Below are 22,204 nucleotides of genomic sequence, written 5' to 3' on the forward strand. Positions count from 1 at the left end.
GAAAAAGGGCTGATGCACACTTCCGCTTCCGGTCCGTGCCCTTGGGGGCTCCGTGTCCTACGGGCCTGGCTTCGGCCCGGTGTACATCCGGGAAACATGGCGGCGGCGGCGGCTCGAGCCTGTTGGCAGAGGCTCGTGGGGTCCGCGTCGCTGGCCAGAGGTGACCAGTGGGCAGCCGGCTGAGGCCCGGGGCGGGAGCGGCGACGCGCCCAGCGGAGAGAGTCCCTCAGGCCTCATCCTGCGCTTCAGTGTCTCTGTCTTCCCATGCAGGGGCCGGGAGACCCTCGGTGCTGTTGCTGCCGGTGAGGCGGGAAAGCGCTGCGGCCGACACGCGCCGTGAGTATGTGCGAGTCCGGCCCTTCTCGGGACTGCAGGCGGGGCCGCTTTCCTTTCCTTTGTCAGATGTTTGCCCTCGTCCTGGCCTGTCCTCTGCGTCCTCCCGGCAAGCCTCTGCTTGTCCTTGGAGAGCTGACTGCACGGGTCCTTCTTGTGTCCTTGGGCCTGTAATGGCGCTGTTGCCGCTTGTCCATTTCTGTCTCTTTGTTTCTGATTAAACTGTAAGCTCTTTAAAATGAGAAGCATAAATTCTGGGCCTCTGAGCCCTAGTATAATAGTAACTCATGTTGAGTGTTTATTGTATGTCAGTCACCTTGCTAAGCGATTAATGAATGATCATAGTTCTCACAACAATCTTATGAAGTAGACAGTATTATGCTCGTCTACAGTAGAGCAGGAAACAGTTCAGAGAGGTTGACCAGGATCACAGCACTATTGAGTGATAAAGCAGGCCGGCCTGCTGCCAAAGGCGGAGAAGTTACTCCAGTGATTTAGTGTTGCACGGATGAGTGTATGGAGATAAGTTCGAGTCAACATAAGCCACCTGAGAATCAGGAGACCTGATGTTTCCCCTTTTCTGGGTCTCAGTTTCCTGGTCTGTGCCAAAAAAAAAAAGGTTTCAACTAAATAATCTGTGAGGATTCTTCAGCCCTGAAGTTCTTAGCTTGAGAACCTGCTATAGGCCAGATGTTAAGGAGATACAGAGAATCATAAAAGTTCTAGTTCTCACACTTAAACAGCTCCTGGTGTGGTAAGAGAACTGAGACCCATGCTGCTTTAGCACAATTGCAGGCATTGATAAGGAAGAACCATGGAGTAGTTTTGAGAAGAAGCACACACCCCAGCTGCAATAATAGGCGAGTCCTTGTGGATCGTGTAGGTAGCATTTTCCCAACGTTTTCATCACTTCCTGTTCTGTGGAAGAGGAACTTTCTATCTTCACCTTTCTCGGGGTTCTACAGGGAGTTCAGACTGGGGAACAGCATGCCTCACAAGCTCAAGAGACTAAGCAGGGCTCAGTCTGCAGGGCTGACTGCTGCCTTCTACTTTCCTTTTCAAAATGTGCCTTCTCCTTCCAGCCACTGTCAGACCACGGAATGATGTGGCCCACAAGCAGCTCTCAGCTTTCGGAGAGTATGTGGCTGAAATCCTGCCCAAGTATGTCCAGCAAGTGCAGGTAATATTCACTGCTGGTGTTTGGATTTGGATCAAGAAAGAGCCATGTTCTCAGGACATGTGGGAGTGGGCAGCCTGGAATCAAACCACAGGCTCCTCCGTCCCAACTTGACCTCTCTCTCTGCCTTAAACCAGGAGATCCCAGCTGAAGCTACCTGCTCCATCTGTAGCTTTGTCCCCTCTCCTCTCCTGTTCTGTGTCGGCAGGTGTCCTTCTTCGGTGAGTTAGAGATCTGTATCCATCCTGATGGGGTCATCCCGGTGCTGACTTTCCTCAGGGATCACAGCAACGCACAATTCAAATCCTTGGCTGACTTGACGGCAGTGGACATCCCCACCCGGCAGAACCGTTTTGAGGTCAGTCAGGAGATCTGAGGTTTGGAGCATGAAGGAGGGAAAGGTGACAGAACGGTTTCAGGGTGGCAGCTGCCTGTGGGAACCGCAGCCGCCTTAGTTTCAGTTCAGGTCAAACAAATGCAACACAGCCGTTAACCCGGGGTCTCTGAATCAGGCAGACCCTGAGTTTCAGTTGTAGCTTTGCCATTAACAAGCTGTGTGACTTCAAGCATTTTGTTTGGTCTTTCCGAGCTTTAGTTTTCTAATGTGCGAAATAAGTATTTTTAGAAAGTATGAAACCACCCTATCTCACAGGGTGGTTGTGAGGATTAATTGAGATAGTATAGGTAGATTGCTGGCACACAATAAGTTCTCAGTACATTTAGCTATTGTCATTTACTCGTCACCTACTTTTTTTTGCCAGATCCTGGGATTGAGAGAGAAGTCACACCCTGTACCTGCCCTCCAGAAGCCCCCACACTCTAGTGAGGAAGAAGGGCACATAGAGCAGTTCACTGTTGGAGGAGGAAATGGCGCCCGCTCCAGTGCTCTTGCCTGGAGAAACCCATGGACAGAGGAGCCCAGCGGGCTACAGTCCATGGGGTCGCAAGAGTCAGACACGACTCAGCGACTAAACCACCACCACAAAGTAGATACAGTGACTGTTAATTACACTCCAGAAAACCTTATGAAAACAAATCAGACTCAACATATTGATATATATTTTTAAAGTTTATTGTAATAATATAATTAATGGGATGTTATAAGAACTTAGCCCAGTCTAGAAGGCTTTTATGAAGGGAGAGAGAAAGTTTGTGCTGACTCTTGATGGATAATTAGGAGACCAGGTCTTAGTCCCTTGGGGGTTGGGCGGCGGGGAGGAGGGGTTGGGAGACATCCAGTAGTGTGAGCAAAGATAAGCCTGCTGACAGGCTGAACCGGAGTGCGGCCTAGGCCTTTGCAAGTAGTTGTGAGTATTGGAGCATCTTGAGGTTTTGAGCTTCAGGACAGAAGGCAGGTTCACAGGGTAGAACTTTATCCCCTCATTTTTATGGTCCCACTCAAGGACTTGTGTCCAGACCCCTCAGCCTATGGTCATCTTGGTCCTCCAGCTGCCTCCATTCTCCCTAGATTGTTTACAACCTGCTCTCTTTGCGCTTCAACTCGCGGATCCGGGTAAAGACCTACACGGACGAGCTGACGCCTGTTGAGTCTTCCGTGTCTGTGTACAAGGCAGCCAACTGGTATGAAAGGGAGGTGAGTCACTGGACATGGTGGACCCTGCGCCTGGGCCAGAGTTGCAAAACCAATTGAAATCTGTGGATGCGGTGCAGCCCATCACCCCTGTGATGGCCAGTTGCCTCTTTTTTCTAGATCTGGGACATGTTTGGAGTCTTCTTTGCTAACCACCCTGATCTAAGAAGAATCCTAACAGACTATGGCTTTGAGGGACATCCTTTCCGGAAAGACTTCCCCCTGTCTGGCTATGTGGAGGTAGGAGCCTTGGAAGTAGGCTGCGGGCTTGAGAGGGAGGGACTGGTAGGGATGCTGGGCAGGAATTGTGGCCAGTGGATTGTGGTGGGTTAAGAACATCAATACTGCATTCTACCCGAGCTCTACTCTGACAGTTTTCTTATCTGCAAAATGGGAACAAGAGTAGTACTTAACAATAGTCGATTTGTAGTAAACTAATCGGTGTATGTGGAAAACTGGTGTATTGTAAATGCTCAACTGTTATCACCCAGTATTTTAATGGTTGTAATGGTCGTTTTAATGACCGAGGTAGATTTGAGGACACAGTGTGTCACCGGGATCTGAAAGAGGAGTATCTTTTTGCCCTGCCCTGGATCTCTTGAGAAGGCAAGACACCAAGTGTTCAGCTCTTGGATTTCGGCGCTTTCCTTCCCCACTGCAGTGTGTTGCAGGCCACCGGCAGGAAGGTGGTTTATTGTATTTATACACAGATGAGTTTGCAGCAAAGTAACTTTTTAGAAATGCTGAGATAGTGGCAATCCAGCCCTTTCTCTTTAGTACCCAGATGCTTCTGTTTTCTTAATATTTAGCAGGGTCCCATTTGCAGCAGCTGATTGTGCTCACCTTATCCAACTGATTTTCCAGTAACAAGAAAAGTCATGCCAAGTTTACTACCTTGCATCTTGGCAGTGATAATGCCAAGGCCACAGGGCCTGAACTTGAGTACTTGTCAGCTTAGATTTATTCTTTTCAGCCACTGACTTGCTCCCTCATCCTGGGCAAATGCTTACCATCAACTTAAACGGTGTGTGGAGGGAATTCCCTGTCAGTCCAGTGGTTAGGGTTCCACGCTTTCACTGCCATGGGCCCGGGTTCAATCCCTGGTTGGAGAACGAAGGTCCCACCAAAAGGAGTATGTGGATAGGTGGGCAAGGTCAGTTCTGGTGGAAGAGGAGCTCAGAGCTCAGGATGTGGGGGTGATGGGCTGGGAAGCCTGCCTGGGAGATGGCAGAGCTTGAGATAGAGGCCATTTTAGACGGTTGGGTTGTGACCTAATGGGTAACACAGATGAGGATGGAGACGTAAAAGAGGCTGGGACAGGAGTCAAGGACAGAGGAGTAAAGGGGCTGAGGAAGGCTTTGGGAAAGTGGGCCTTTAGCGGCTGTACCAGGCTTTTCTCAATGCTCAAGCCTGCCTTTTTCTTCTCCAGGTACGCTATGACGATGAGGTGAAGCGGGTGGTGGCCGAGCCGGTGGAGTTGGCTCAAGAGTTCCGCAAGTTTGATCTGAACAGCCCTTGGGAGGCTTTCCCTGCCTACCGCCAGCCCCCCGAGAGTCTCAAGCTTGAAGCCGGAGACAAGAAACCTGAAACCAAGTAGTTTGAGGGAGGGCATGTGTATCCTAGAAAGCGCCTTATCTATAATTGAGTGTCCCTGTAAATAAAACCCTGCTAGACTCACCACTTTCTGTGTGCTTACCATAAGTAGAAGTGAAGCTTGGACTCAGGAGAGGAGGGAGGTGCAGGCAGGGGTTTTGCTGACTCCCTTAGAGAGACTCTTCCAAACCGGGAATCTTATTTTGATGGGGCTAAATACTGCAGTTGCAGACAGGGTGACTTGCACGTCTGGATATACTTCTGCGAGATCCTGGTACTGAAACGGAAAGTTTTCACAGTTCACAGGGCTTAGGATGGGTGTTGCTTGCCTCGCCTGAGAACTGGAGGAGTCTCAGCCACTGCTGGAGAAAGCCCGTCACAGCAGACTGGTAGCAGCTGATGGGTCCAGGGGCCTGTGAAAATAGGGCAACCCCCACCCACCCTCATCCTATTCCAACAACCACAAGGTTCCAAGAGCGAACAGCCAGAACCAGGACGAGCTGCAGCCCACTTTGAACCTTGTGTCGTGCAACCTGACAGCACCGTGCCTGGGCTAAGGGAATCTTCCTGGACTCTGGTCTGAGCTGAGAATGGTGTAAACAAGCAAAGGAGGGTCCCAGTCTGGTGCCAAAGACAATCAGGAGCTGCCGATCTGTCGCCAGGAAATAGTACTCCCCATTCCAGCCAGTCTGGGGTCTGTTCAGCCAGTGGCTGAGTGCCTGAGGGGGAAGAGCTCTCTGCCTGTCCAGGGGCCACTCAGCCAGCCCACCAGCCAGCTGGAAGATCAGGCTTTGCGGCTGTTGTTCTTGGCTACTCTGGGGCTTCCTGGAGGCTGGGCCAGGCTGGACTGGGCTGGACTGAGTGTCAGAGGCTAGACTCAGTTGCAGAATGTTTTGGGGGTGAGGACAGATAGTAAGGTAGTCTTATTGCCTGGGGTCTCGCCTGCCTCTTTGGGAGGGCTAAGCCTGAGCTGTTTGCTACCAAATGCCTTTTTCCTATTAACGAAGCATCCCGCCTATCTGGGCAGGAATAGGCTTAGGGCCTGACAAGCTGGGAGCCAGGCTCCTGCCAACAACCAGATTCCACATTTCTCTGGGATGGAAAGAGCCCCTAGGAAGCCAGAGCCAGCCCCTCCCTGTTGAGCTCTGAAGACCGACACACAACGCAAGGAGCAGCTGGAGCAGCCTGCAGTGGACAGTTGGAGCCCCAGTGTGTGCCAGGCGATGGAGGTGCAGACAGACACCGGGGAGACTAAGACTCAGAGGACCTGGTGGGGCATGGCCGGGACAGTGAAGTTCCTGGCTTGGCTGATGGTAGCCATTTGCCTCCTCCCTGGGGTGACTACAACCTACCACCATGCAGGTACCTGGGCCTTAGGATGGGGAGGATGGGAGCTAAGGAAGGCTGCTGGCTGACAGCAGTCACACTTGGTCCTATCTGAGCCCAGCAGGGCTTAGGAACTGTGGGTGTGACAGCTGCCAGGCTGACCTGTGCTGTGGAGTGGGGGATGGAATGATGTGGGCCTCACTCAGAACCAGAAAGGTCCAGGTGAAGTGAGGGTAGTTCGCCCTAGGTGCTCTCAACGGGCCTTGGGCTTATTCCGGCTGATGTGCAAAGCAGGACCTCTTGTCCAGGGCTTAGGACAGACACTCCAAGGTTTAGGCAGTACCCGAGAGATGAAAGAAGCTGCAGCAGACATCCTGCTTTGCCTGGCCTCCTCTGTTGCACACAGTCACTCACTGAGGAGCAGGAAAGGACTAGGTCCTTCTCAAAGGGGTCTTCACCTTTGGGGAGGGTCACTGGCACTGTTTCAGGTCACGCTGTCCCCAGATGATTATAGGGAGGGGTAATGGGAAGTGAAGTGTCTTGTGACTTGTTGGCCTGGAGATCTTGGCCAGGGGAACTGTAGAAGTTCAAGGAGGAGTCCTGGACATTTGCCCAGATGATATCTGGGTTTGGGATGATGCCTGGGAGAGTGAATGTCACTGTGCGTGTGTGTAGGGGGAGGTGGGCATGGGATGGCATTCCTGTTCTTTTGTAGATAGAAGAACTTCTGGGCACTCCTACCAGGCAGCTCAGGGGCACTCCAGGGATGCTGGGGTGTTCAGGGTGGAACTTGGCAGGGCCCTGACTCCTCTCTGCTGCCCCAGGGCAGCCCATGGACAGCACCAGCGTGGGAGGTGGCCCGAAGGAGCCAGAGGCCCCGGAAGTGATGTTCGAGGTCTTTCCTCCAGCCTGGGACATGGGGGTGGGAGTATCCAGAGGCCCCTGAGCGCAGGGTTGGGAAGGGGGATGCCTCAAGCTGGGGCTGCTGGGGGAGGGGGCAACCCAGCATGGTCCTACTGCCTGCTTGTGGCCGCCCGGCTGACCTGCTCCCTAGGCCCCAGCCCGCCCCTTACGTGGCTCCCCTTGCAGCTGCTCTGGGCGGGGCTGGAGCTGGATATCGTGGGGCAGCTGCACCTCCAGGACGAGGAACTGGCATCCACACGTCCAGGCCGCCGGCTCAGGCTCCTCCTGCAGCACCAGGTGCCCAGTGACTTGGAGGGGGCTGAGCAGCGGCTGCAGCAATTCCAGGACCTGCGAAAGGGACCTCCTCTTAGCCCTTGGGACTTTGAACATCTGCTCCTCACAGGCGTGTCCTGTGTCTACCGGCTCCATGTGGCTAGCGAGGCCGAGGAGAGAGGCCGCTGGGCCCAGGTCTTCACCCTCCTGGCACAGGAAACACTCTGGGACCTGTGCAAGGGCTTCTGCCCCCAGGGCCAGCCCCCTTCTCTGGGGCCCTGGGCCTCCATCGTGGACTCCTTCCCCTAACCCTCCCCCTTTGCCTGCCATCCCTCCTTCCCCCTCTCCCCCCCACCCTCCCCCGCACCTGAGCCAGACCCACCTTTGGCAGGGGCTTCCATCTGGCACCTGGTTCTTCCCACTGTGTTCAGGTCTCTGGGCTTGGCTTGTACCCTGGACCCCAGCCTGCCCCTCCCCCATCTTCTTCCTCGGGCCCAGGTTCTGGGTCCCAGACTGGCAGGCACAGACCTAAGGGCAGGACTTGCAGGCAGTGTGTGTGTGTATGCATGCTGGGGTCAGGGTTGAGAAGTGTGTTTAAGAGATGCTGAAAGGGAAGCTCCCAAGTAAGGCCAGGTCAGACCCTCCAACTCCTACCCCGGCAGCCCAAGAGAGGCTGAATCTACAGGTAACTTCTAAGTGCCCAGTGCTCAGTCTTATGTAGATACCTCTTTTAAACCCAACCGAGGCTCTGGGGGTCCCTGTGTTGCCCAAGTATCCCATCTGGGCTAGAATAGATTAGACATTTTTAGTTCAGTCTGTTGGAAGAATGAGGGGAAGCAGGTGGAGGAACATTATCTTTTGGGGGGCAGGGAAGTGAGAAATGTTTTTTTGCTCTATCTCAACAAGGCTCAGAAAACAGGGTGAGGCTGGGAGGAGATTGAGGCTGGCTGGAGCAGTCCTGATCCTGTGCAGCTTATCCCATAAAATGTTCTGTTCTGGCCACCTGGAGCCCTGTGTCCTTCTGTGTCAGATAAGTTGGTTAACCCCGACTCTGAGCAAAGCTCCCTCCCCATCCTGGGAAGGCAGGAATCAGGGCAACCAGATACCAGCTGCGCTTCCCATTCGCCAGGCTGGTACTGGAAGCCAGAATGTACCGTTTCCTTAAATCCCATACCCCCAGTGAGGCCGCGGGGTGCTGTCCCTTGCCATAAAAAAGGAACCAGATGGGCCCTAAAAATCACGTCGGAGTTCAACGGGGAAGAATTACAGGGACCGAGCGGAAACGGACACGAAGCGGAGACCCACGCGGAGTTAGAGAAGTGATCTCCAATCAAATTCCCACCTCCTCGCTCGCCCAGGGAGACTCCTGCCCTCGGCCTGCCGACCCCCCGGCACCCAGGCTGGTCCCTCTTTTCCCGCCCAGCCCCAAGACAAAAGCGTCGCAGTGAGGACAAAGCGCAGGACCCCGGCAGACAGGCGCCGGCGCAGGCCCACTTTATTGGCAAAGTCCGCCACGCGCGGCGGGCCGTCATGCTCGCGCCGGCGGGGCGTTCGGGCCGCGGGTCCGGGCTCGGCATGCACGCCCCTCACCCCACTCCACCCCACCCACCCCACCCCGAGCGGCTCTCCGGGTCGGGGTTCAGAGCTCGGGCGGCCCGAGGCCCGGCGGGCCGGCGGGCGGGAGGTCGGGGTACACCAGGAAGCCGGAGAAGGTGATGTACTTGCCGTGGTTGCTGTAGGCGCCGTAGCCGTCGCGGTCGTGGCTGAGCAGCCAGACGGCGTCGCCGCGCCGCAGCGCCAGCATCACGCTCTGGCTCTGCATCTCGCGGCGCCGCGACGCGCCGTCGTCGTAGATCATGGCCTGCACCTCGTCGCGGTTCTTCATCAGCTTCACCGACAGCGTCTTGCGCGGCAGCTTGCCCAGCGTGAAGGAGAAGAAGTAGGCGCCGGGCAGGCGGCAGCGAAACACGCCGGCCGCCGCGTCGAAGTCGCCGCCGATGTTGACCAGCTCGGTGTCGAAGGCCAGCGGCCGGTGGCGCGGCCCGGGGCCCGCGTCCGAGCCCACCACGCTGCGCGTGCGCGCCGCCGAGAAGGCCGAGCGCGGCTCCGCGGGCGCGTCGGCGTCGGCGTCCACCAGGTAGCCGCTGAAGGTGGCGCCCGGCGCGCCCAGCGCGTACCGCGGGGCGCCGTGCAGCCGCAGCCACACCGCGTCGCCGTAGTCGAGCTGCAGCATGGCGCTCTGGCTGGCGGCGCGGCGCGCGCCCGGCCGCCGCTGCTCGTCGAAGGCCAGCGCCTGCACCTCGTCGCGGTTGCGCACCAGCATGACCGACAGGCTCTTGTGCGGCGCCTTGCCCGCCGTGAAGGAGAAGAAGTAGGCGCCGGGCACGCGGCAGCGGAACTGGCCGGTGGCCGGGTCGAAGTCGCCCCCGACGTTCACGTACACCTTGTCGAAGGTCACCGCCATCTCCGACGTGCCCTCCAGCGGGGTGGTGCGCGCCGCCGAGAAGGCCGAGCGCAGCTCCGCGGACGCCGGGGCCCCGCAGGCCGCCGGGCACAGCAGGCCCAGCAGCAGCAGCAGCAGCAGCATGGCGCCTGGGACGGGAGGCACGAGGGGGCGGGAGACGAGGGCTGTGGAGGGGCGGCCGGGGGCACTGCCCCGCCTTGACCCACCACGAGGACCCCTGGTCTCCTACACACCGAGACTGGCTCAGGGGTTCTCAAAGCTTAGGTGGGCCTCGGTGTCACCTGGAAGGCCTGTTAAAACACACATTGTTGGCCCGCACCCCCGCCTCGACTAGGATGTGCCGTGCTTAGTCACTCAGTCGTGTCCGACTCTCTGTGACCCCATGATCAGTAGCCCACCAGGCTCCTCTGTCCATGGGATTCTCCAGGCAAGAATACTGGAGTGGGTTGCCATTTCCTTCTCCACTCTCTAGGATGAGGCCTGAGAATTTCCATTGCTCACAGGTTGCCAGGTAATGCAGAGATGCTGCTCGTCCAGGGACCACAGAACAATTAGATTAGCTCAGTGACTTTTTTTTTCTTTTTTTTTGTAACCACCAAACCCCTTTGTGTGAAATTTTGCAGATAGATACAAGTGGAAATGCTCTGGCTCAAGGGTCCTATTGCCCTATCTGCTGTGGGCTTGCCACATCCCCTCCTCCTTGACACCCAGGAGCCCTGGAAACACAGAAGGTGGTCAGGAGCTCTCAGGGTTATCTTCAGCTTCCAGTTGGCTACATTTTCCTGGTCTGTTCCATAGCCCTTAGCCTGCCCCTCAAGCATGCACTGGCTGTCTATACTGGCACCCTCCTTGATGGCTACTGTTTAATTCCCCATCTTGACAGGAAATAGCTGCTCCCTGACCTGACTCATTTGAAGAGATCCTGATGCTGGGAAAGATTGAAGGCAGGAGGAGAAGGGGACGACAGAGGATGAGATGGTTGGATGGCATCACCGACTCAACGGACATGAGTTTGAGTAAACTCCGGGAGTTGGTGATGGACAGGGAGGCCTGGTGTGCTACAGTCCATGGGGTGGCAAAGAGTCAGACACGACTGAGCAACTGAAGTGAACTGAGCCGTTTCCTGGCCACTGACCCAGTCAAGGGTCAGCTCCCACACCGGACCTCTGGAATCACCAGGGGCCCTTCTTGCACTGAAGAGGTCAGAACAGTTGGGTTTTGAGGTAGTTCCCTCCCCCCACAAACTCAGAGTAAGAAGAGAAAGGGATTCTTTCCTCTGGGCTTGGGGGTTGGTCCCTGAGGGAAAGAGAGAGCCAGGGGCTGCTGGGGATACAGTGGGAGAGCGGTTCCAGCCGGGCTTCGGCAGGTCTGTGAGGTCAGCAGCTCGGTTCCTCAGTAGGAGCGGCGGGGTGGAGAAGACTGGCAGCTAAACCTGGGCTCAGGTCCTGGCACTACTCCTCTACATGCTGTGAAACCTTAGGCAAGTTCCTGAATGTCTCCGGGCACGGCTCCTTCTGTATAAACTGGGGGAGGATATCCGCCTAACAAGCTTACTGAGGATGCTCTGAGATAGCAGGTGTGAGCACCTTGGTTGGATGGCAGTGCAGTCGATTTTGGGGGAAAACTGATCTGATCAAGTGTGGGTTTTTTTTTTAATCTAATTTAAAAAATTACATTGGAGTATAGTTGATGATCAAGTTCTGGACATAAGGGGTTAGGGTTCAGTGACTTTTACCCCTGAAAGCTTGGTGAAGGCACTATTTGACTCAGAGGATTGTCTCTCGGAAGATAGGGAGATGCTTCCTTCATAATGCTTCCTAGTAGGGCACAGGCTTTGGGGACTGAATTCCCTGAAGCCCTGAAGTGGAGGCAAAGCGGGAAAGAAAATGAACTGGCAACAGCCTAGGATGTGGGCTTCTATAGGAAATGCCCTGGGAGTGTGTGCACCTTTGTGTCACTTAGAGATGCTGGGGGCCTGCCAGGAAGGATTGCCAGGTGCAGGTGTTCAGATACACTGTACTGAGCAAGGATGTTCACCTGAAGGTAGGTGGGCACTGGAGTCCAGCCCATATCCTATTTGCCCAACTGTGTGGAACTGCTGCACCTGGGGAAAGTGTACCTTTTTCTGCTTCTCATAAGAAAGACCCCCGAGTCCCTAGCCCAGCTGAACACTCTCCTTCCAGAGACAGTACCTTTTCTCATTCTTACACAGGTGCCCCGTGGGCTAACCAGTCCCCTTGGTGAGGGCAGGGGTGCGGGGAGAGGGGGTCCCTGCAGCAGTGAAGATTGCATCTCACAGTATTCATCGCAGTCCCTTTCCCAGGGCACTTCTTCCACCCGTCTGGGTGTCACAGCTAACCTGCAGGACGGGTGGGCCCTCTCCCATTTTACAGGGGAGAAAGCTGAGGCCCAACCAGGGGAAGTGTTTTTGCCCAAGGTCACCCATGGAGCCCTGAGGCAAGCCTTGAATGGAGGTCTTTTGGCTCCAAATTCAGTGTGCTTTCCTCTCCACCACCTTTCCCTTCTAAATGTAGACATGTCCAGCCAACCTGTTATCTGCCTTAGTTTCCCTTTTTGCAAAAATAGGGAAGAGAAGTGGAATGAGTCTTGGGATCTAGGGGGAAGAGGGAAGAAAGCAAAACCAACCAAAAAAACTAACGTTTTTGTCTCCCGGGAATATGGGAACATAGCAATTCTTCCTGACCCTGTGGCTCTTCTAGCAGGTCTTGCCCTGGGAGCATCCGCCCCCTGGACCCTCGGTAATCTCCCTGCTGCGCCTGGGGCACGCTGCCAGTGCCAGAGGGTCCTCCTGTGTGTTCAGTACCCTGCTTCTCTTTCTGCAGGCACTGCCCATTTCTCAGATCTGTAAGTCCCCATCCTTCCCTAAAGCCCTCTTCCCGGAGAGGTGAGAGGGTGTCAGGTGGGCGTCACAGCTCCAGGGAAGGAAATGGCTGTTCCTGGCTTCGTGCAGGTGAGGCTCAAAATAATCATCTTCAAAGAGAAAAAACTAGGACACGGTGCGCTGGACAGAGCCCCGGGACCGACCGTGGAGGTGCAGCCATATCAGGCTAAGGGGATTCCAGAGACCCCGCCCAGCAACCCCACTCCCCAGTCACCCCCTCCCTCAAGCTCTGCCCAAACCGCCCTCTCCACCTACCTTGAAAGCCCCTCGGGCTCCCAAGATGAGTCCCCCTTTCACGGAAGAAGCCAATTAATCCTTTCTCATTAAAAAAAAGAAAAAAAAAATCTCTCAGAAAACGGTTCCTTAGACCCTCTCTCCCCCAGACCTTCCTTCATCCATCCTTTCGGATGAAAAGCCCTTGAGCCTCTTTCATGAAAGAAGCTCCCAGATCCTCCTTTCAGGAGAGAAAAAAAAGGACTCAAATTCCCCGGCCCTCGCTTCCCGTCAAGGAGAAAGCCTGGCTCCCCGCGCCCCAGAGCAGCCCTCACCTGGCTGGGGGCGGCGGTCGGTCGGGTTCGCTCCGAGCCCGCGATCCGGCTGCGGGCGGGCGCCGGGCTGCGCACTGACCGCCCGCGCTGCGGCGGGGCCGGGCCTGGTGGGGACGGCGGCGGCGCCGGGGGCGGGCGGGGCGCGGGGACCCCGGGGTGGGCGCGGGGCGGCGAGGGAAAGAGGACTGCTGGAGAGCGAGCCGCCGGGCCCGCGCGGGGAGAGGCGGGCAGGGGGAGAGTGGGAGGGGCGCGCCGAGGACCGCGCGCCGAGCGCCAGGGCCCAGGGGCACCGCACGGAGGCCCACCGCACGGAGGCCCCCCGCGCGGGCCACGCGAGCGCCGGCCTCTTCCTCCTCCGTGACCTCCCTCGGGCTTCAGCCTCTGGGTGTGCAGAGCAGGCATCAGGAATCCAAGTTAGCAGATGGGGAAACTGAGGCAGAGGCCGACCCCCCCCCCCCCCGCCCGGGGTGGCTCGGGGCAGTCTAGAGACCAGCCTCCTCCCTGGTTGGAGGAGAGGGGGCTGGCGCGGGGCGCGGAGGCTGGACTAGCCTCGGGGCTGCAAGGGCAGCGGAAGGGGAGAGTTCGGTGGGGACAGATGTCCAGGCTCAGGGGCCCCGGGGGAGGGGGTTTGCGGGAAGAGAAGGATAAATGGGTCAGTGGCGCCAGGAAAGGAGGGGCTTACAGTGACCGCGTTTTCTTCCTCACCTCCAAATCGGAAAATGCCCATGGTTGGTTAGGAAGGAAGGAGAAGACAAAACCCCCGGACATCAGAGGGTCAGCCCGGGGGGGCCCCCGGGGAGGGGGCGAGGAAGGAGGGGTGTCCCTTGCAGAATTGCCTGGTGGCGGAAAGGCTGCTTTCACAGCATCTGCAAGGAGGGAGGGGGTTGAGAAAGGCGATGGGAGGCCTCAAGGGACCTGTGTGCAGAGGGACACCGACACCCCGCCAAGCTGGGCCCAGGTGGGCTGGGAGCAGCTGCCGTCCCACCCTGGCACTCACAGGGCCCCTTCCAGGCTTCCACCCCGGACTCTGACCCCACCTCCGGGAGATTATAGTCCTCTCCTGAAGGCCGTGCTGGGCATGACCTGCTGGGCACTGGGTAGAGGCTGGCGGAATGGATGGTTGTGAAGAGCCCCACTCCCAGCTGCCAGAAGCAGGAGCCCTCGGGCTCAGGAGGCTCAAGTCCCAGTCCTGGCTCTGCCCCAGGCCCTGTGACCCCCTGCGCTCCGGAGCTCTACTCCTGAAACTTTCAGAACCTACACGACCCCAGTTACTCTAACATGGGTTAGTCCTCATGAAGGTGTTGACAGTGATGATGAACTCATTAATATTCTCCAGGTGTTGAGGGAACGATGAAATGAATGGATATGTACCTAACAGAAAGGAATGGATGGAGGCATTTTGGGCTGGGCGTGGGGTATTTGAGGGAACACAGGATGAAGCATCTGTCTAGCCCTTCTGGACTATCCTTTGTCTCCTCACCAGCCTGTAAAGGTCTAGGAGGGGTGTGGGGAGAGGCTCAGGAGGGCTGGGGAAGACCCGAAGCCGACCTGTGGCAGCCACGACCCTTCTTAGGGCATCACTACCTCTTCTGAACCAGGAGACTGGGGTTGCCATCATGAAGGTGCGTTTTGAAGGTATGATTCCGATGGTGGGAAGAAGGCAGTACTCTAGAGGTGGAACAGCTAAGCCCAGTGGGGCTGTGTCTCAGGCTGAAAGCCATTTGACACTCCCTGAGTCCACAAAACATTTCACCAGAGGAATCAGGGTGGGGGGTGGAGACAGGTGGCTGAGGCAGATGACAGCAGGGTTTGCTTCAAGGGATGGGACAGGGTGGAGGCCACTGGCAGGGGGATATGGAGGAGGAGGATGCCATGTACTAGCGGGCATCTAGGGGGTGGGGGTGCCCCAGAATGGAAGTTAGGAGGCAGCAGGGTTCAGAGAAAACAGCCCCAGGGCTCGGTTGTAGTTCCTGCCTGCTCCAGCTTTGTCCTGGAACAAGTTGGAGCAACACAGCAATAATTTTCCTAGCAAGTTCCTTTCACTGGGTGCTGCACACGCCACCAGTGCCCCATTCAAGCCCCCAGGTCTGCGTGGAGGTCACCTGCAGACAGCTCCTGAGCTTGCTCCGTGTCTCCCCTGAGGCATTCCCAGCTATGGAGGCGAGGCTGGGGCAGGCTGGAAGTGGAAAATTAACACCCTCCAGGGTAACCCTCAACAAGGAGGGTCCAGAGTTAGCGGATAAATCCTCTAGCTTTCGGTTCCTCTGAGAGCGGGACACTTCTCAATTCCCAGGCGTGATCCCGTCTCAGACTCCAGAAGCATGGACCAAAGTAGTCCATTGGGAAAACCTGCTTATCCCTGTAGGCTTTGCTTGCTTTCCTCTCTTATCTCACTTTCCCACTTGCTCATCCTGCTCTGGGATCACCTCCTAAATAAACTACTTGTATCCAAATCTGTCTCAGGGTCAACTTTTGGGGGAACTCAAACTGAGGCAATGAACAATAACTGTGTTAAGTGCTTGTTCATTTCACCCATTGACTTATTTAATTCCTCTTTATTTATGGCCGTGCTGTGAGGGATGTGGGATCTTAGTTCCCCGACCAGGAATGGAACCCGTCCCCTGCAATGGAAGCACGGAGTCTTAACCACCGGATTGCCGGAGAAGTCCCCTTATTTAATTTCTTAACATCCTCTGAAGTAGATGTCACTAACCCAGTTTTACAAAGGAAGAGTAAAGAAGTTAATGCACAGAGAGGATTCACAGTCAGGTCGATCTAGCTCCAAAATCCAGTCCTTGACCACTATGCTCTGCAGCCTCCCTAATTCTTTGATCCTCTCTGGGCCTTATTGTTTCATCTGTAAAATGAGGAATGAGCCCTTGAGTTTGAAGGGAGGCAATGTACCCAGTGCCTCCTGCACCTAGGCCTTGTCAGTGAGATGTAAGCAGAAATTATTAGGAAGGACTCCCCTGGTGGTCCAGTGGTTAAGACTGTGAGCTTCCATTGCAAGGGGGTGTGGACTCGATACCCAGTGGGGGAACCAAGATCCCCACGCCTTATGGCTTGGCCAAAAAAAATAATAACAACAACAAAAATTATTAGGAGAGAAAGTGGTTTAAAGGGACTGAGTAGGCTCACTCTTTTTGCCCTCCTTCTTCCCTTTTCCTGGAATGTATGTATGAAGGCTGGAGCTCCAGTTGCCACCTTGGGCCAGGAGACAACAATGAAATTTTCTGAAACAGTGTTAGATAGGGTACTCAGGAGGAAGCTGAGATGAATAGGATGTAGCGATCCTGCTCTCAAGGAGCTGATCATTTAGGGAGGGCGGCGGGATTTGGATATAAAGAACCACAACAGGTAAAAAGAGATCAGTACGAGGAGAGAGGTGCAGAAATTCCACCTGGGGGAATCAGGGCAGCGTCACAGAAGTTATTTCTAAATGATGGTGAGAATTTTACATAGTGCTGATAGAGGAGTAAGGGAGTGGGATCCAGTCTAAGTTAAAAGTTTGAACAAAGGCATGGAGGTAGCATAGATGTGCCAGTGTGTGGCTAGTTGAAGAGGGAAGGGTTTGTGAAGGAGACACGGCAGATAAGGTGTGTGGGGCTTAAATGCTGAGCTAAGGAGCTCGGTTTAACCTGCAGCAGGAGGGAGAGTGCCCAGAGCAGTATTTTAAGATTATTCCAGCCACAGAGTGAAAGGCAGGAGACAGAAGAGGCAGGGAGATCTATAAGAATCTACTCAAAGTGTCCAATCTGAACCACGCAGGGTTAGTAAGAAAGAAAAAGGCAGGGGAGGAACAGATGGAAGAGAGACTGAGAAGAGTTGCAGAGACAGAGGGCACAGCGCACACAAGCTCACAATTTAATTAGCTTCTTGGTTTGCCGGTGGATTACAGGGGAATTAGCAGAGCTCAGAGTCTAGGGACCTTGCTGGGAGTTGAGGGGAAGCTAATGAGAAAGACAACAACAAGCCCCAGGGAGAAACAAAAGGGGAGGGATCATTAGCCAAGCAGAGATGCTGGCAGGAGAAACAGATGTCCGGGCACCAAGTCCCTGCCTTCCTGGGAGATTTCAGCCTTCCGAGGGGAGCAGACGTTCAGAGCTTCTGGGCTGGGCTCCTGGCCCCACTGCGCCTGGTTCCAATCCCTCTGAGCACTTGGTAAACAACCGGGAATGGGGGAAGTTGGGAGTGGCTGTGAGGAGCAAGTTCTTAACTCTCTGTTGGCCCTTTTCCCAGAAGCGGATCCCCAGGTCCCTCCTGCAGATGGGGAGGTTGAGGCCTGCTCCTGACTAGATGTGGCAAATTGCATTTTCCAAAGACAGCTGTGATGGCATCTCCCACCCCACCCTGCTCTTGTAACACTGGGACCACGCCGCTACCCTCTAAGAGAAGGACTTAGGTTCACCCGTAAAAGGTATACTGCTTCTGTCTGGTGCTCTCTCTCTTGAAATGTACACTTGGACTCCAGCCATCATGATGTGAGAAAGCCCAGGCCGCGTGGAAAGGCTGTGTGTAGATGTTGTGGCCAACAGCTCGAGGCAGGCCCAGTTATCTAATTTGCAGGGTCCAGCGCAAAATGGAAAGACAGGGCTTTTTGTTCAAAAATTAAGAATTTAGATGGTGTTAACCGCCTTACACCCAGCACAGAGGCTACCTGTGGGACTCTGTGTAGCTGTATAAGGCATCCCATGAAGCTGGCCCTGACCCCGGCTGAGGTTCCAGCACCCACTGTTTGCAGTATGACGACGGAAGCCTTCAAGATGACTCAGGGCCCAGTCGCTGTCTGATTGCAACTGCGGAAGAACTCCAAGCGGGAACCACCTGGCTGACCCAGCACACTTGCAGATCCACCAGGGATAGAACTGAGTGTTTTAAACCAGAAACTTTTTGAGTTACTGCACGGCCTTAGATGGTTGGAACGCTGGGGGAACTCGAACGTGTCACCGCTGAAGATGCAGTACAGGGACTGAGTTTCTCCGCAAACCCAGACCCGTTATCTGAGCTGTTGTTTCAGGTCCTTCTTGGCCCACGTTGGCAGGAGATTGGAGGCACAGGTAACTCTACACCCCACCTAGGGCCCTCTCACTATGGAAGATGGTGGAGCCATTTTGAGTAGAGTTCTCTGTTTCTTGAGGTTAAAAACACTCCAACTTTTACAAGTTGTTTCCTCTCTCTGGGTCTTGGTTTCTGCGGATGTGCATTGAGAAGACTGCATGATTTAGGGCTTGTGAGTCTCTGGAGGGAAAACACGGAGGACCTGGTGACTAGAAGGTGAGGGGTAAGAAGAAACTGGAAGAGTCAACAGCGCTTACTCCGCCCCCTTCAATGGCATCTGGGAGGACAGGAAAGGAAGACAGTTCAGCCTGGGTCAGACGGTGAGGGGTTCCACTCTGGGCACTTAGATGGCATGGCCTTCGGGGGCTGGAAAATGGGGGGGTGGTGCTTACACAGTGTCATCAGTTAGGTGGGGAATGTAACTATGCAGGAACTGACTGGATAAACACCGAAGTACTCAGTTATTCATGGTGGGTTCAGGGATATTTCACTCTGTAAAATGTTTTCTATTTCCCAAATTTTCTACAATAAATATTTATTCCTTTCATTTGAAAAGTAATTTAAAATATGAATAAAAACTTTAATTTCTTTCAAATGTATCCAAATACATACAGGAATTGGAATATTATAAAAGTGGGAGTTTAGAGAAGACACATGATTTAATAAACTGTATGGCAACGACTAAGTAGCCATCTAGAAAGCTTTAAGTTGGATCCATACATCATATATGCATATATGTGTGTATGCTCAGTCATGTCCGACTCTTTGAGACCCCACGGACAGTAGCCTACCAGGCTCCTCTGTCCATGGGATTTCCCAGGCAAGAATACTGGAGTGGGTTGCCATTTCCTTTTCCAGGAGATATTCCAATACATCATACCTGATACCAAAACAAATTCCAAATGAATCACATATTTAAATATAAGAATGAAACCAAAAATGTACCCCAAAAAATCAAGTGGTATTAAAAAAAATTTCAGAGTGAAGTTTGAAGTATGACATAAAATCCAGAATTCATTAAAAAAAATTTACGCTTTTTACTACAGCTTAAAAGGAAAACATATTAACATAGCAAACTGCCAGAAGTCAAGACAAACTACAAACTGGAAAATATATTTGTAATTCATAGCACAAAGAGCAAATTTCTTTAATATATAAGAGCTCTAAGAAAAGACGACTCAGTGGGAAAGAGGGTAAAGGGTATAAGCCGTTAATAAAAAAGAAAATACAAGTAACTCAGAATAAGATGCCATCCTTTTTTTACCTCTCAGGCTATCTAAGATCAATAGGTTTATAACATATTCTGTTGGTGAGGAGGTGGAGAAACATTCATACTCTTTTAGTGGGACGGTCAACAGGTACCACTGGATAACTGGACATTATCTACCAAAATTTAAAATATGCATGCCCTTCAACTCTTTGATTCTATTTCCTGAAAAGCTGTTATTCTGATATATACCCACATCTGAAATGACATGTTTTTCACTGCAGCATTGTTTGCAATAACAATAGAGGACCCATCCAATAAATTCTGAGACATAGAATACTAATAACTCTGTTTATAGAAGAATGAGGAATCATTTTGCATACTGATATGAAATAATCTCTAAGATTTACTGTTAAGTGGAAAAAACAAGGTGTACATTTGTTTTGAGGCCATCGGTAGGTAGCTGAAATAAAGTCCGGCCAAGTTGTGGTCATCTGAAGTCTTTCAAAGATGCTTTATGCATTCCCTCCACAAATCATGGATTATAGCAGCTTCATTCTACATGTACCTTTTCTTTTCTCCTTCACATTCACTCCCCTGTCTAAAACAGTATTACTCAACTCTTGGCTGTCTTTTTATTTTTGGCTTTCTACATGCGAGTCTTTCATCTCCTTCATGTCTTAGCTTGAGTATCACCAAATGAGACGGTATTTCCTAACAACTGTCTATAACCCAGTCCCAATCCCATCACTCCTAAAAAAAAAAAAAAAAAGCAAACAACTTGCTATTTTCTGTTTATTCATGGCATTTACCATTTCTAACATATCTTTCATCTATACACTCTAGAATATGACTTCCACATTAAATATTTGTTGAATGAATGCTAGTTAAGTCTTTTGTTCTAAAATCCTCATGTGTATTGTTTGAAAATTTTATTTTGTTGCTGTCGTGTAAAATCTGAACTCCAGTACAGGCTAGACTACTCATCAGGCTTCTTTTTCCATAAGTCTGCTCCAGCTGTACTTGGCCCTCAAAGTCATACTTTGTTATAAATGGAGAGAAGACAGTTTCATGGAAGGAAATAATTTTACCTCCTTTGGTTTCCCAATAAGATGACCTCTTTTCTCCTCTGACTCAAATTTCCTAAAAATTTATTTTTTTTAATCCAGAATTCCATTTTTCCACTGATGCTTTTCTGAAAGAGTTCCCCTGAGTTTCCACTTAAACAAGAAGAGGAGTTTAGGACCAATCCGTTGCAATATATTGGGAAATCTGTTAAATGTTATGCATTTTGTATTCAAGACTTACTTGAGAATTGCTTTAAGTTCAGGTCACCATGCTGGAAGTGTTATAGCTATACTGTTAGTTATTATAATAAATCTTTTTGTAATTCTAATGTATAAAGTAATAGTTTATTAGGCGAGAGAGATCCTTATGACCATTTCTGAGTATACATTGGGTCTGTATCTTTGAGTAATGAATCAAACAGGTTCATGAATTATGAAATAAATATTGTTTTAAGGAAATAAAGTGTACAGTATGCTACCATTTGTATTTTTTTTTAAAGTATGCATTTGCTTTTTTGTGCATAGAATACTTCTGAGACTCTTCTAGAAACCATTAATAGCAGTTGCCTCCAGGCAAGAGGAATGGTTATGGAAGACGTACTTTTCACGGTTTCACCCTTTTGTACCTAAAATTTAAAAAGGCAGGGAGAATTACTATCTTTTTAAGCAGCTGCTGGGTTCCTGCTGGCTCCTATTCAACCTGAGGTCAGCTGAAAGCCCTCAGCCTTTCTCATATGCACCGTCAAGCCAAACTGCCTTCATCCTGTGCTAGCGCAGCTGATTTTCTACAAATACATACAAACGCAGGTCTTTCCACTTCTTTCAAATTCACCCTGTTAGTTTCAGCCCACTGTTTCAAGATATTTTAGGATCTTGATTCTGACATCCAAATATTAGCTTTTCCTCCCAATAGTGGTGCCATCTGCATTTCCAGTGTGACGGACACGATTAACCACTGAGCTGATCAAATGCAGAATCTAGAAGCATGAACTTTAGGGCTTCTCCTTGGATTTACATCAATTGAATAACCAACTTGAGGGGAGCAGCACAGTGGTTAAATGGGCTAGAAGTCCACCAGACTGGGCAATCTAGGAGTAGTCACTGTTTTCGCAGTTGTCTCCTCAGTTGAAAGATATCTATGTCTAACTGGAAACAGGGTACAATATGTCCAAGGAATGTTCCTAGTGGCTTTCCAAATAAATAATAACAAACTAGATTTCTGTTGGTATTATCTTGTTTTTAGTGAAGGTACCAATTCTTTTCATTTCTTGTTGTTCAGTCGCTAAGTTGTATCCGACTCTTTGTGACCCCATGGATTATACAGCAAGTCAGGCTTCTTTGTCCTCCACTATCTCCCAGAGTTTGCTCAAATTCATGGCCACTGAGTCAGTGATGCTCTCTAACCATCTCATCCTCTGCTACCATCTTCTCCTTTTGCCTTCAGTCTTTCTCAGCATCAGGGTCTTTTCCAATGAGTCAGCTCTTCACATCAGGAGGCCAAAGTATTGGAGCTTCAATTTCAGCATCAATCCTTCCAATGAATATTCAGGGAATCAATATGAATATTGATTTCCTTTAGGATTGACTAGTTTGATCTCCTTGTAGACCAAGGGGCTCTCAAGAGTCTTCTCCAGAACCACAACTCACAATGCAATCCTCTGGCACTCTTTCTTTATGGTCCAATTCTCATATCCGTACATGACTACTGGAAAAACCATAGCTTTGACTATAAGGACCTTTGTCAGCGAAGTGATATCTCTGC

General features: G+C 52.3%; 3 protein-coding genes across 5 annotated transcripts; 2 read left to right on the forward strand and 1 right to left on the reverse strand.

Annotated features, from left to right (window-relative positions):
- The first annotated feature begins 67 nt into the window (after window positions 1–67).
- NDUFS3 (NADH:ubiquinone oxidoreductase core subunit S3) lies at window positions 68–4,781 on the forward strand. Its single transcript, XM_081538823.1, has 7 exons — window positions 68–160; window positions 271–336; window positions 1,416–1,513; window positions 1,719–1,868; window positions 2,979–3,104; window positions 3,222–3,341; window positions 4,531–4,781. Exons 1-7 carry the CDS (start codon window positions 97–99, stop codon window positions 4,696–4,698), a joined length of 792 nt encoding a protein of 263 aa, XP_081394949.1. The 5' UTR covers window positions 68–96; the 3' UTR covers window positions 4,699–4,781.
- Window positions 4,773–8,198, forward strand: FAM180B (family with sequence similarity 180 member B). 3 transcript variants are annotated; one of them, XM_081538826.1, is made up of 3 exons: window positions 4,773–6,056; window positions 6,845–6,915; window positions 7,110–8,198. In XM_081538826.1, exons 1-3 carry the CDS (start codon window positions 5,918–5,920, stop codon window positions 7,503–7,505), a joined length of 606 nt encoding a protein of 201 aa, XP_081394952.1. In that variant the 5' UTR covers window positions 4,773–5,917; the 3' UTR covers window positions 7,506–8,198. The 3 variants fall into 3 exon arrangements, with proteins under 3 accessions (XP_081394952.1, XP_081394954.1, XP_081394953.1); XM_081538828.1 differs by lacking the exon at window positions 6,845–6,915 and having other exon boundaries at window positions 5,245–6,056; XM_081538827.1 differs by lacking the exon at window positions 6,845–6,915 and having other exon boundaries at window positions 5,874–6,056; window positions 7,075–8,198.
- Window positions 8,199–8,835: 637 nt separating this feature from the next.
- On the reverse strand, window positions 8,836–12,900 carry C1QTNF4 (C1q and TNF related 4). The gene has a single exon (XM_081538822.1). The coding sequence runs from the start codon at window positions 9,781–9,783 to the stop codon at window positions 8,836–8,838; it is 948 nt and encodes a 315-aa protein (XP_081394948.1). The 5' UTR covers window positions 9,784–12,900.
- Between the last annotated feature and the right edge of the window lie 9,304 nt (window positions 12,901–22,204).

Source organism: Giraffa tippelskirchi, chromosome 11 (genome assembly GCF_054371585.1).
Source record: "Giraffa tippelskirchi isolate mGirTip1 chromosome 11, T2T-mGirTip1v1.2.pri, whole genome shotgun sequence".
Taxonomy (NCBI): Eukaryota; Metazoa; Chordata; class Mammalia; order Artiodactyla; family Giraffidae; genus Giraffa; species Giraffa tippelskirchi.